General features: G+C 56.7%; 1 protein-coding gene across 6 annotated transcripts in view; it reads right to left on the bottom strand.

Moving 5' to 3' along the window:
* Positions 1-14097, bottom strand: part of AXIN1 (axin 1) — a 33699-nt gene that overhangs the window by 9264 nt on the left and 10338 nt on the right. For 3 of the 6 annotated variants that reach the window (XM_043915715.1, XM_043915713.1, XM_043915711.1), the window contains exons 2-4: positions 5308-5448; positions 2963-3059; positions 2141-2278 (exon numbers count right to left, since the gene is read on the bottom strand). In XM_043915715.1, coding sequence (XP_043771650.1) covers positions 2141-2278; positions 2963-3059; positions 5308-5448 — 376 coding nt within the window. Of the gene's footprint in view, positions 1-2140; positions 2279-2962; positions 3060-5307; positions 5452-14097 lie in introns of all 6 variants that reach the window. The other 3 variants (XM_043915712.1, XM_043915714.1, XM_043915710.1) reach the window with 1 other exon arrangement.

Consider the following 14097-nt stretch of genomic DNA (forward strand, 5'->3'; position numbering starts at 1 on the left):
AAAGAGCAGCTCCTGCTTACCACAACTAGAGAAAGCCTGCACACTGCCAGGAACATCCCGCTTAACCAAAAATAATTAATTAAAAATCTGTAGTGGGAATTTCCCACAGTCCAGTGGTTAGGACTCAATGCATTCACTGCAGGATTCCAGGTTAGATCCTTGGTCAGGAACTAAGATCTCACAAGCTGCAAGGCAGGCCCCAAAAATGTCTGAGCTATTACTCTTAAAAAAGAATTCTTGTTTATACCATGGTTCACAAAGCTTACAAAATCACACCCGGTAACAGACTCGAGACCACATGGCCAGCTGCTGGGCAGTGAGCCACCCCCGAGGCGGAGGGACGCCCATGGGAGCCGACCGGTTGCACCCCCGAGGCCGGGAGCTGGGACCCAAGGCCTACGCATGGCAGCCCTCCTGAGCTTGAGGCCCTGAGCAGCCGACACCGGACGTTCGCTGGGACACGTTCTGTCATGTCAGAGAACACTGCTGGGTCCAGCCCCCCGAGAGCTCGGGGGCTGCAGGCACAGCCATCCAGCGCCTGCCAGGGACGCCATGGGAGAGCCTCAGACACCGTCAGACGTCTGGGCTGCCTGAGCATGCCCCTCCCGCCCGACACCACCAGCCAGGACCGCAAGCACACAGCCCCAGTCAAGGCCGGAAGCACAGCAGCGCATTGTGAAAGCCCAGGTCTGCAGTGAAACCGGCAAGTCTGCAGTGGTGAGTCGCGATCTCTGAAATTTCTTTCACGAAACGTTACACCTTGCTTCCTGAGCCTGTTTTAAGAGCTGTTGATGGCAATGCACTCAGGACGGCCTCACAGAGAGGCGGTGCGTGGAGATGCTGCCAGGGCAAATGGCCTCCTCACACACGAGACCCAAGCTGAGCTCCGCCAAGGCACTGGCACACGTGTGACTGGTCTGTGTTCGTTCCCTCTAGGCAGCTCCCAGGAGGCGGAAACCCTCAGCTCTGACGACCAGCGCACCCCAACCCCGCCCTGCTGGCCATGCCCTCCTGAGCAGTGATGGGGCGGGGGCCTCGGACAGGTCGCTGAGCCACGGGCCGTGGGAGGACAGCCGGAGGGCTCCGGGCAGGCCTCAGGCTGCACCTGTCCTACCAGGAGGCCGTGCCATCACCACGTGGGCGGGAGGGGGGCAGGGCACGGTCCTGCGGGGCCCCTCGTGGCACCACATGGCCTGCGACCACCTCATGCTCAGGGCTGTCTCCGTACTGCCAGGGGTCCGCGGCCCGCCCTGCGATGAGATCTGCCTGCCAACTCTGTGCAGGGGAGGCGGGGGAGCCCGGCCTGTGTCGGGGCAGGCGTCACACGGAGCTCTGCATCTAAGTGCGGGGGCAGGAGCGGGGGCTGCAGGGCTGCCCGCCCACCAGGCCCCTCACCCACCCTGACGGCACTGCCCCCCGCGGCGCGGCAGGCGGCACGCCTGGGGAATGTGGAGCCCAAAACAGCAGGGCCCCCCTCAGGTTCTGACAGGGTCCGGGGAGGGCTCAGCTTCTATAATTTAAACAGGAAGATCAGGTGATTGGTAGAGAAATAATTCCTACAAGAAAGTCACATTTTGAGTTTCAGATATTGAACAAAATACTGAGAAGAGAATGAACTCCCGCCCTCAGAGAAGGCCTGTGTGCCAGAAGCCTCGAGGCCCACAGGCCCGGAGGGCGGGGCACATGAGGGCGAGGGGGGCATGCCTGTCACAGCGCCTCTGCCCTCTCGTGTGTAGAACGACATGCGTGTGCAATGGCCAGGATGGGAGAGCGCCACCCCAGGCAAAAAAGACAGGCATGTGGGCACCTACAGGCAGAGTTACAGCAAATAGATCGGGTGTGCTGAAACTCTCAGCTCCCGGAGCTCTATCAGAAAGGCTACCGGCCAGGAAACGAGACAGACAGAGCCGTGTCCCAGCCGCAAAGCCACTCCGCACGCGGAGGTGACGGGTCAGAGCCTCGGGCCACCCTGCCCGAGGTAGGCCATCCGGGCTCCACGGGACACGGAGGGCGCTGAGCAGGACGCAGGCCTCCAGCCCTGACGGGCAGAACCGCCCGGCCGGCGGGCAGACGCCCTCCAGCTCCACAGAGGCCGATGCCTCAGGGGCCTGCTGCAGCCCGCACCACGGCAGCCACTCACCATGCGGACGCGCTTCAGCCGCTCCTCCAGCTCCTCCTCAGCCTCCCGCGTCCGCTGCACGGCCTCCAGGCGGTGGATGAGCTCCGCGGCGAACTTCTGGGGCTCCACGCGGACTTCCTTTGGCATTCGGTACGTGCGCTGTGAGGAGATGCCACTGTGAGCCCTGCCGCGCCACGTGAGCAGGGCACGGTCTGCACTCTCCTCCCTACCCTGAGCTGATCAGCAGGAGACAAGCAGACACGGCTGCCTCCTGCCTCCCACAACCACAGGTGAAGACCCTGAGGAGGCCGGGGACTACGCCTCCTCGGGGATGGCCACCCTGGCGCTCGCAGCCCAAGGCACCCGCCCAAGGCCGCCAGCCTGCCCTGGAGAAGGGTTTCTTGTGACTGACCAGCCCAGAACTCGGGCAGCCGGAGCAGAGGCGTCCGGCTGTGCAGACCCCTGAGGTCGGGGCTCAGCCCGGGCGCCAGAAGGGCCGGGAACGCTCTGCAGCGCCCACCTTGCACCCAAGGGGCAACGGCGCCCGACACAGCAGGGGGCCGCTGCCCTGCACCCGGGGTGAGCGACACAGAACCCTGGTGCAGGCAGGAGCCGGGGAGGGACGGGGAGCCACGCTCAGAGAATGCAATTCCACGCACGCCTCACAGCAGCACGCCGCACAGCTCTGGGGGCGGGCACGAGCTATAAAGTGAAATCGCTTCAAATCCAAAACACTTGCAAGCACAGCGAGAAAAATCCTGCACGAGGTTACCCGGACCCTCCAAGGGACCACAGGCCGCCGCCCCTCAGGTGGAAGCAGGGCGCATGCAGGCGGACACTTACGGGAATGTGAGGTAGAGGCACCCGCCCGTTGGCCTGGACACTCTCCTGCATCTCCCGGCGGTGCTGCCTGCGGGTCCTGTAGGGCGGGACTCCATCCCTGTCAGACAGACACTTGCGTGAACACACGCAGGCCTTGGCCACGGCCGCCGGGAGCAGGCCCGCGCAGCCTGTCTCCTGAGCTGCGCTGGCTGAAGACGACTTTGGGTTCTTAGAAAGAACGGTACAGGTTCCTGAATCCTGCTTTCTTCCAGGATAAGATGGTAAAGCAGCATAATCTGTCAGATACTCAAATTTGTTCTCTTGACGTGAATTTTAGTCACAACCCTTCTGAAGACTGATGAAACCACAAGTCAAAGCACATACCGCCTTTAAAATGACTAAGCACTTATCTGAGAAGCATCTGACTTGCTCGCCTCCTGCTCTCCGGCCACTTGAACGCTGCTCCAGGAAAGCGGGGGCAGGAAGGTGCCTCTCTGGTCCCCATCTCCCAAGGACCTGAGGGAGTGGCCCCCCAACACCTCCTAGCCTCTCGGGTCCCCAGTGTGGGGGGGACCCACGACACCAGCACTCCCAGCCCCTCGCTTGCTTCCCACGCATGACCTGCGCTGGCCGCCGCTCGGCCAGCAGAGGCGCCCCAGGCACATGGTGCTCAGCGTGTCCCAGCCTGGCCCAGGCACACTCACCCCAGCATGGGGGAAGCGTGGCCCTGATTTGGAGCAGGGCACAGAGGCGGGGGTGCTGGGTGCCTCGGGCCTTCAGGACCCCAGGTGGGGCCACAGTGCAGCGGGCGCAGCAGTCCAAGGGGCCAGGCCTCAGGGAATAAGAGCCGCAGCGCATCTGGATGCCCTCACACGGCTCAGGTGTCCTGAGCCCCGTGTCTGAGGCTCACATGCTCTGACCGCACACCTAAAGTCCACGCCTGAGAGACCAGGCGCTGTCCACAGAGTCTGCGCCCAACGGCAGTGGACTGAGAAGCCCTTCGCCAAGTGGAGGCCATGCTGAGTTGCCAACAGAAATAATTTAGATGAAACACATGATCCTATTTTTTGCCTCATATATTCAGTATATTCAAATATCTGCCACAATTTTACATTCCAAGTTCTTAACTATTCCTGTATTTCTGAGTCTCAGTGTAAACCAAGATGAACACAGTATCGGGGAAATTCTTTTTGTTGTTTTAGATCTTCCCTTTAGCAAACATATGTCCTTCCCTTGGAAAGAATTAAGAGATTAATTGACATTGTAGTAACTGAGTTTTGGGGAAGAGGAGAACAGAACGCGTGCTGTCAGCCGCTCCCGGGGGCTCTGAGGGGCACAGCTCATTGGAACCCTTTAACGCAACACTTTATATTCATGGCAGGTACTGCTGAAACCCCAGTAGTATCAAGTAAGTTGTTGGAAACATCAACAGTTTCTGTGAAAGAGTCAAAACAAAGGAGAACGTAATGATGAATGTGGACTGCCCCACAGTGGCTCAACCTGGCGGGATGACGCCCCCATCTCGTGGCCCCCAACAGGAGGAGAAAGGGCTGCCGATGCACTAGACACGGGCTGTCAGACCAGAGCCAGACCCGGGCGGGCGGCACGCGGTGCCAGCAGCCCACAAGGCAGGCCACAGCACAGAGGACCCGGCCACCCGCAAGGATGGGCGAGCCGGCCTTTCCCTCCTCACTGAAGCCTGTCCGCCCTGCAGACACCAAGCAGGGCCGGAACGCAGTCCCCATGACCCGCTGACAGCGATCAAGGCCGCAGCCCACGCGCCGTCGCGGGGGTAGATGTCCACACGCCTGCCAGCTCCAAAGCCAAAACCTCCCTGTTGGGGCAGAGAGACAGCGAACGGCGCGCAACTGAAGGCAGGCAAGCCCGACGCACGTGGGCGGTGGACCCCAGCAGGCAGACAGGCCATGCCCTGGCGTGACATGGGCAGGTGTGACACCATCACATCCTGACTTGCGCCGAGGTCCCCGAAGTCATCGGCGAACCAGAGAGAAAGGTGTCAGAAGCGAGCACTTTCCCCAGGGGAGCCATCCCTGGACAGGGGTTCACGCCTGCACCTCGAGGGTGCAGAGGCTCCTGTGGGTCTGGCCGGCTGGCACAGAGCCGCGCCGAGGGGACGGCAGGCCCTGATTGGGTGAGATGGCTCCCAGATCACAGGGAGCGAGCACAGAGCAGACGCCTTGGGGTGGCCCGCCCTGGATGCACATCCAGCGCCACTGAGACCAGGGCTGGGCGCTGCCAGGCAGCTCCGGCAGCCTCGCCTGGAGGGAAGCCACCGAGGCTCTGGGCTGCAGGAGGGTCCCCAGGAACAGCCCCCGCAGAGTGGGGGAGGGGTGGCGGGCACTTACACACTGCTGTCAGTGAGGGACAGGCTGTCAGCATCGCTGGACAGGCTCTGCTGCTCGCTGTCATTGGCGCTGGTGGCAGGGGCGAGGGCGTAGCCGGAGTTGACGTAGTAGGGGTTGACAGGCTCCCGCCACGATCCACACCTGCTAATAAGGAGGTATGTTAGCAGCCGCCAGGCCACGTCCCCACACGCTCATCCTCATCTTCAGAATCACCTGCGACCCCAGCACGCGGACTACAGACCCGAAGCATTCAGAAGAGACAGGGCAGAAAAGGCCACGGGTCCGCCCTGCCCCCATCCCCGTGCTCCTGGGAGACGGGCACCCCACGCCCTCCCTGTGCAGTTGGGCAGCCGTGCCCGTGAACACACGCGTGCTCCATGCCGGTAACTAGAGAGAGGGCGACGGCTCCACGCCCCCGCTCCTGCAGCACGCCACCGCAGACTCACTGACCGGCTGCGAAGCCACCCGGCCTCGCGGGCCAGCAGGACGCTGTGCCACAGCCGCCTGTGAGGGCCCCAGCCAGGCCTCCGGAGCACCAGCCTGAGCACGGGCGTGGGGTGGACGAGCGGGCGGCGAGCACACAGGCCGTGGCTGTAAGAGTGGCTGCCACACTGCCCTCCGGGACAGCAGTGACCATCCCGCCGCACGCCCCGGTGGGACCCACCACCATGGGTCACCGAACTAGCCAGAAATTGACACTAACAGTTTGCATTTCCCTGGTAGATGGTCAGCAGGGGGAGCATTGAGATGTCACTTAAATTAATTCTTTCCTCTTTAAATGACCTGTTCATATCTTCTGTCTATTTTCTGTTGGGCGGGTTATGAGTTTCTTAGTGATTTACAGATGCCTTTAATTATTCTTGAACTTCCCTTGTGGCTCAGCTGGTAAAACATCCGCCCGCAATGCAGGAGACCTGCGTTCGATCCCTGTGTTGGGAAGATCCGCTAGAGAAGAGAAAGGCTACCCACTCCAGTATTCTGGCCTGGAGAATTCCATGGACAGTCCATGGGGTCGCAAAGAGTTAGGCAACTGAGTGACTTTCACTGAAATATTCTTACTATTAACCTCTGGTTACATACGTGAAAATACTTCCTCCCTAAATGTCACTTCTTAACTTTGTTTATGTCAATTTTGGTATTAGAAAAGTTTACTTCTGTGAAGTCAGACTTACCAATCTTTCTCCTTACAGACTTTTTTTTTGTACCTTACGTAGGCCAACTTTCCTCATTTGACAATCATAAATATATCCCTCAGTTTTTCTCCAAATGCTTCAATATTTTTTAAGATCTCTACCTGAAACATGTGCATGTAAAATCCACCTACTCCTCTGCGTCACCATGGACAGCCAGCCGTGAGCACTGAGCGCCATACCACCACCGGCCCTGAATTGCTGCACGCCTGACCCCCACACACGCCCCGCTTCTGGAGTCTCCGCTCTGCTTGTCCCGCGAAGGCCCCGCCAGCCCCTCGCAGCTGAGGCTCCCCGAGCCCCTGGAAGGTCGTGTGAAGGGGGGACGGGACGAGGTGCCCCTGAGGGCTCTGACTGCAGCCTCGTCCTGGCCAGGGCGCTCGTGAACGGCAGCCGCACTGGCTCCGGGGACCCGCGTGCTCTGTGCAGAGAAGGGAGCAGAGTGCTTCTGCCTCCACGGGGCCCAGGGGGACGCCCCGGTGTGAGCTGTGCATGCTTGGGGAGAGGCGGTCCACACCTGCCACCTCAGAACGCAGGTCACGCAGGACACGTGAGCTGGGCCGGGCCAGGCAGTATTGCTGGAGAGAACCCAGCAAGCAGCCCACCTCGCCGGGGCCACGCACATAAGCAGAGCGGCCGCGGCACCGCCAGGACGCTGACAGTGCGCACGACTCGCCCTCCAGCTCAGGACCCGGGCTTGTCACCCCACACCGCGGTCCCCCTGAGCCCCCACGGCAGCCAGGTTCCCGCCAAATGAGGGCGGGCACAGGGCCCAGAGGCTCTGGGGAAGGGACGGGGGCCGCCCTGGGCCCATGTCTGCAGCACCACGCTCTCCCTAAACGACACTGCTATCCCTCTGGCTGTTTAAACACAAACCATCAACACAATCACCAACACAGCCACTGAGCTGGAATTCAGACCGCAGACAGCTGAGTCGCCCCTCCATGTTCTGCTACCTCAGGGCCAGCACCCGCACCCCCCAGGCCCTCACCTGCCCCGAGAGGGCAAGACTGAGCCTGCGACCCTGATGCCTGCATGGGCCACCTGCGCCCTCCCCCGACGGGGCCCAGGAAATCCAGCTTTGAGGTGACAAGCAGGGAAAACGTGGGTCCTTTCCACAGCCTCTGGTGCTGAGCAAAGCCCAGCATGGACACAGCTCCACGACCAGACACACGGGGAGGAAAGTGCATGGGGAGAAAGAGCAGGAGGGGCCGGCAGCGAGGCCAGCCCTCGGGACAGGCGCTGCAGGCTGCCGCGCCACAGGAAGCTCGGCAAAACGTCACTTGGGAGCCGCTGGCTGCTCCCCACAGGATGGCTGGAGCCGGAACTCAGACACGGGATCTAGGGAGACCTCCGGCCTCTCTGCGGCTTCCAGACCTCAAGACAGAACCCTCAGGACTGCCCGGCCTCTGGGGCTGCTGAGTGCAGGACTCTGCCCTCCACGCTTTCACTCAAAAACTTCCAGCGTCCTTTTGCTTCTATGTCTCCTTCTGAGCAGCTGCCTTCCCACAGTCTGGTCTGACCACTCTTCCTTTTAATCGCTTCTCTGGTCCCGCTGCGTTCAGTGTGGCTACAGAGTGGATCCACCGGCTCACTGCTGTTGGTCATGGCTGTTCTATTTTCCTTTGTTCCTCCTTGCCTTCTTTTGGAATACTTTCTATTTTCTGTCTCCTCCCTCTAATAAAGTAGCTCTTTCACTGTTCTTTCAATGGTTCCTTCAGGGATTACAACAGGTACCCTTGATGCATCAAGGTCCAATTAACTGCATTCTACCTGTTCCCAGGCAGCGCGTGGTCCGAGTTAACGCGGGAGTCCCCTGGCAGCCCAGCAGGTACGACTGTGCACTTCCACTACAGGGGTGCACATCTGACCCCAGGTTGAGGAACTAAGAGCCCACGTGCCACACGGAGCAGCAAAAAAGAAAAACAAAACAAACAGAATTAACTCCACCTGCCGCCCACACACTCATGTGCTGTTGGCGTCCTGGGTTTTGGGTCCATGTGGTGTCTTAACCCCAGGAGACATCATCAGTCTTGCTTTATCCTCCAACAGCCGCTTGGAGTCACCACGCCCTCCCCTGTCTCTTCTACCCTGAGAGCATTTTCTCTGCCTGAAAACACCCTTCAGTACGTCCATGAGTACAAGGGCTGCAGCTGACACTTCCTCAGTGTTTGCTGGTCTGAAACTGTCTTGATTTCCCCTTTATTCCTGAAGGGTAATTTCACTGCTTGGTAATTTTCACTGCTTGGTAATCATTTTTGGTTTCTGCGGAACTTTGTAAGCTTTCGATGGGAGTGTACATGGTGCAGACTCGGTGGGACACAGTCCGGTAGTTTCTAAAAATTAAAACAGAGTTACCACAGGACCCAGCAATTTCCCTCCTTGGTAAAAGCCAAAGGACTCACGAGCAGGGTCTCGGGAGAGTTCTGTGCCCCCAGGCCCTGTGCAGTGACCTTCCTGGTCATCATCTCTGCAAGCCCCTCCTGGGAAGGTGAGGCCAGCCCGGCCCACACCTTCCCCACCCCGCCTCTAGACCCGGTGCCCCAGGCCAGAGCCCAGTGACCCGGGACACAGGGGCAACAGATAGACCCAGAGCGGCAGGAGGCAGAGCTCGGACCCCTCCCCTGGGCAGGAGAGGCCTTGAGAACCATTCCAATCGATGTCCTGAGACCCGGCTACAGCCGAATAACGACTGTCCTGTCTTCAGACACCCACAACCTGTCCCGCCGGGACACTCTCAAGCGCCCAGACGGCCTCCTGTGAGATCCTGGCAGGCGCTTCCAGGAGCGGCACAGAGGCAATGCCGCCACGCTTGCAAGAACATCCTGCAGGCTGGGCCCAGGGCCTAGCACAACCAGGGCCTGCCAAATTTCTACTCTAACTTCACTGTTTTCCGTTGTAATTAAGAGGCAATCTCATGGGACTCCCCTGGTGGTCCACTGATAAAGAATCTGCCTGCCAATGCAAGGCACACAGGTTCAATCCCTGGTCTGGGATTGAACATGCCGCGGGGCAACTAAGACTGTGCACCGCAGCTACTGAAGCCCTCACGTCCTGCAGCCCACACTCTGCAACGAGACGCCACCACGATGAGAAGGCCAAGTTCAACAACTAGAGTAGCCGCCACTCGCTGCAACTAGAAAAAGCCTGTGTGCAACAACCAAGACCCAGTTCAGTCAAAACTAAAAAATTATTTTTCAAAAAAGAGGTGATGTGTGGCAGAGATACTTTAGGATGATACATACATTCTATTCACACCCGTCGTTTGATCTGCGTGTACTGGAAGGACGCTCCCTTGTAGCAGGACATCTGTCTGCTGCAAGCCATCCTCTTATCCCTGCTCTTCCAGAGCCCAGCCCCGCCCCCGCTCAGACAGGTCTTCACCAGGGAGGCATCCGCAACCTGTGATCTGTGCTGTGAGGCGGCCTCCCAGTCCCACAAGCCTTTTATTTACTTTATGACCCTTTATTTATTTTTATTACCCAACTGGCACACTGCACCCACCACCATGAATGAACGCTGAATTGCACAACACACCAAAGGGCATCAGAGTCAAAACCAAACAGTTATGACAGAAGGATCCATGTTCTGTGGAAAAGGCACGCACAGACGGGGTGTGGTGGCCACGGGGGCCACACACCGGCCCCCCACAAGGGAGGCAGTGGAGAACCCTGGCCCTAGAGTGGCCCCAGGGCCCCATCCGCCCTCACCACTACTTACCAGCACTTGACTGTGGGCGGGTTACCCCTGCAAAGTGGACCGACAACGGCCACCTCTTTGAAAGGGGTCCGAGTACCCTACACGAGCACACAGGGGATGCCGAGCGCCAGACGATGCAGAAACCGCTCGACTTAAGACGGGCCAGCACGTCAGGCTCAGTGTCCCACACGTGGAGCGGGATGAGGCTGGGGGCTACGGGCTGCAGGACGTAGATCCCCTTGGCTTCCTGTAAGACGCTGACCAGAGCAGATTCAAGGCTCCAGGGAGACCATGCACTCCTGGCTTGAGAGTCACGGGTCGGTGGGGGCACTCCCTCTTTGCCACAATTCTTGTGTGCAGCTGTGAACACCAGTAACTCTTTACGATAAAGCAGCAACTCTTTACACCTGCTAAAGATTCACACTGTCGGTGACATGGGTCAGGGTCCATCTGTACAGGGAGGAGAGACCACACAGATGCCAAGAAGATTCAAGAGGGACCAGGCTAGATCATTTCTCACTTACATGTATTTTTTCAATTTGCCTGCACCAAATATATTTCTTATATAACTTTTGCAATGTGTCCCTGGATGTTTATTGCTGCAGAGCAGTTGAAATCTATGGAAGAATATATGTGAAGAGCACACTGAAAACTGTAAAGCACCACAATGGAACTTGCCAGCAAGAGCTCAAAGGAAGGATGAACCAGAGCAGAAGCCCTGCTCATCTCTGCTCAGCGCAAACACTGCACATTTACATCAGCTTTTCTCTGCACAGCAGGCTTCTCAGGCATCAGCAGAAATCCTTCAGGGCCTGGACTCACACAAATGCTTCACATCAGATCTTCAGGATACATGGATCTGATGAAGAGGAACTCCATTTGGCGGTATTTTAAAAGTGTAACAAAAAATGTTTCACAGAATCTGCCACTGTGATCTTTTTTTTTTTTTTTGTATTCATTTAAAAAAAATTTTTAGTTGGAGAAGAATTGCTTTACAATGTTGTGTTGGTTTCTGCCATACAACAACGTGAATCAGTCACACTCCCCACTCCACCCTTCTAGGTCATCAGAGAGCACCAGGCTGAGCTCCCTGTAATTAGACAGCAGCTCCCCACTAGCTGTCTGCTTCCCACATGGTCATGTATGTGTTTGCCACCATGATTTTTAATGAATCACTCTCATTCCAATGACGGGGTCAGCATGCATCTGGTACTAACCTCCCCTGGAGACTTCAGTCCCTCACTCCAGCTTATGACGGCTCAAACAAGCTCCAAAGAACTGGCTGGTCACTCTTCACAAACGCGAATCACCACCATCAACATGCAAGAGCGACACCTCCCAACAACCTGCAGGCTGTTCAGAACAGCAGACAGAGACGCTATCTGTCGACCCCTGAGGTCTCGCAAATGCAGCTAGACTCCAGACATGGGCTCTTGATGAGCTCAAAAATCACAGATCACAACCTCTTTACCACAGGCCTGAATCGGTCCCCAGTTCACAACCTAAAGCAGACGGGAGGCCGAGGGCTGCAGTTCTGAGATCACACAGAACTCTGGTGAAGAGACTAGTTCTCGGGGTTGAAGCCACAAGATCAAATCAGCAACTCTGAAAACATGGCTTTTCAAAGATTAAGAACGTACACTTATGAATCTAGTCAAAATCAAAACTCTGTTCATAAAAACAGTACGATTTGTTCCCTTGAAGTAATTCAGAAACCAGAAATTCCAAGCCTTGGGTCACCCTCTTCACTTCCTAACACCACCAGGCAACTCTCGTTGTTTGCTGTTGTTTAGTCACTAAGTCATGTCTGACCTTTGTGACCCCATGGACTAGAGCCCACCAGACTCCTCTGTCCAGGGGATTTCATAGGCAAGAATAGTGGAGTGGGCTGCCATTTCCTTCTCCAAGGGATCTTCCTGACCCAGGGATCAAACCCACATCTCCCATGCTGCAGGCAGATTCTTCACTGCTGAGCCACCAGGGAAGCCCCAGGTAACACTCAACCTTCTCTAAGCTAACTGCGCGTCCGGCAGCCCCTAGGCCGGAAGGATACCCTTGTCTGCCTCCCCTGACTCAGCACGTGAAGTCTGCCCAGAAAGTGAAAACCTGAGGGAGAACTCAGACTCTTCAGGTACTTTGCTTTTTAGAAGTTATTTGATTTTTCCGCTGATGAAGTTTTCTTTCACAACGTTTCAAACGGGTTTTCTTTTTAAAGGACTTTCACTGTATCCAAATGAACCTGCCCTGACCACCTTACGAGGAAGCCCTACAGGTAAGGCACAGCCCCTGCTTCCACTGCACACAGGACGGACCCTGGACTGCTCTCACTTGCCAGACACTTTGTTCACCACGAAAATGTGTCAGCTTTACGTTAACTCCAACAAACTGCACACGGCACCACAAAACTTTACATCCCAAAGCAATCAGAATTTCAAAGCACCAACGTGCAAGCCTGCCATTCTGTCGATGCTGGGATGTCCAACGGTGTCCTGTCACTGGCCTATCCGGGCTCGGACCGCCCCTCGGAGCACCGCGCCAGGCCTCACCCGGCCCCTTCAACTCTGCTGTCTCTGTGCCTGTGGCCCTGGGGGCTGCCTGGAAGCTGGGGCATGGCCACGTCGCTGGGAAGCCAAGACCAGCAGAGGGTGGGAATGCCCGTGGGGCAGGAGGGCCCAGCACAGGGGCACCTGGGGGCCTGGTCTCTGCCCCCAGGAACAGTGTCGGTGGCCTGGCTCGGACATGGGCCTGTGCAGGGCGGACGCAGAGGCCAGCAGCTCACGCTGAGGGAGGTGAGCCGACACGTGGCTGAACCCGTCTGCCGTGTGTGCCGAGTAACACGAGGTCCTTCTCATTTAGGTCACAGTGAACCCAGCCACTAATCCACCCAGCTGCCTCTGTCACATGGGGAACACGGCAACAATACCTAGAGGGATGAAGCAACAAAACCCAAAACTCAAAGAAAACACCAGAAATGCTTAAAGTAATTAGTAAAGTCATCTTTATACCTGAAAAACAAATATATATACAATGGGGCTGGAATTTATACTCAACATAAACCATACTCTGTGTGATGGACCTCATTTTTTAGGTCACATACATTTCTCAAAAGAAAATTCCTACTTTACAATGTATTTAATGTTGAAAATATAACTATATGTTCATATTAGTTTCTATATTCATAAAGATGCTTTGGGAGGGCACACAATTATTCAGACTGACCTACCTGTGAACAACACTGAGAGGGCGAGTGGGGCGGGTGTGTGGACTCAGGAGGACATTTGAGTTGTTACGGTCCACGGAGCGCTCGCTCTGCCCGGAGGCAGCTGAAGGCACGTCCAGAGAAACAGGGACGCCCAACAGGACTCATCTCTTCACAAAGTTTTCTTTTTTTTGGCTGCACTGCATGGCATGTGGATTTTAGTTCCCTGACCCGGGATCAAACTACCACTTGCAAGACCAATGAGAAAGACAGACAGAAAGGTTTTCATATGTTTTAAGGCACAGAGGGGCTTCCCTTGTAGCTCAGTGGTTAAGAATCCACCTGCAATGAGGAGATGTGGGTTCAATCTCTGGGTCAGGAAGATCTCCTGGTGAATGGAATGTATTCTTGCCTGGGAAATCCCATGGACAGAGGAGCCTAGCGGGCTACAGTCCATGGGGTTACAAAACAGTTGGACTTAGTGACTAAACAACAAGGCACAAGAGAGCTACCAGGAAAATGAGGTCTTAAGGGGCTAAAACATGAGAGCAAAAAGAAACACAGATGGACAAGACAGACACATGGTCCCCCTTTTCTCCTTGAGGTCCTCAAGCAGTGACCTCCAGGCTGAGAATGTGATAACTTCCAGAATTCCTAAATGGGTGTTTCACATGCACCAAAGGTATGGATGCTGGTGCAGAC

The sequence above is a fragment of the Cervus elaphus genome, chromosome 10 (genome assembly GCF_910594005.1).
Source record: "Cervus elaphus chromosome 10, mCerEla1.1, whole genome shotgun sequence".
Taxonomy (NCBI): Eukaryota; Metazoa; Chordata; class Mammalia; order Artiodactyla; family Cervidae; genus Cervus; species Cervus elaphus.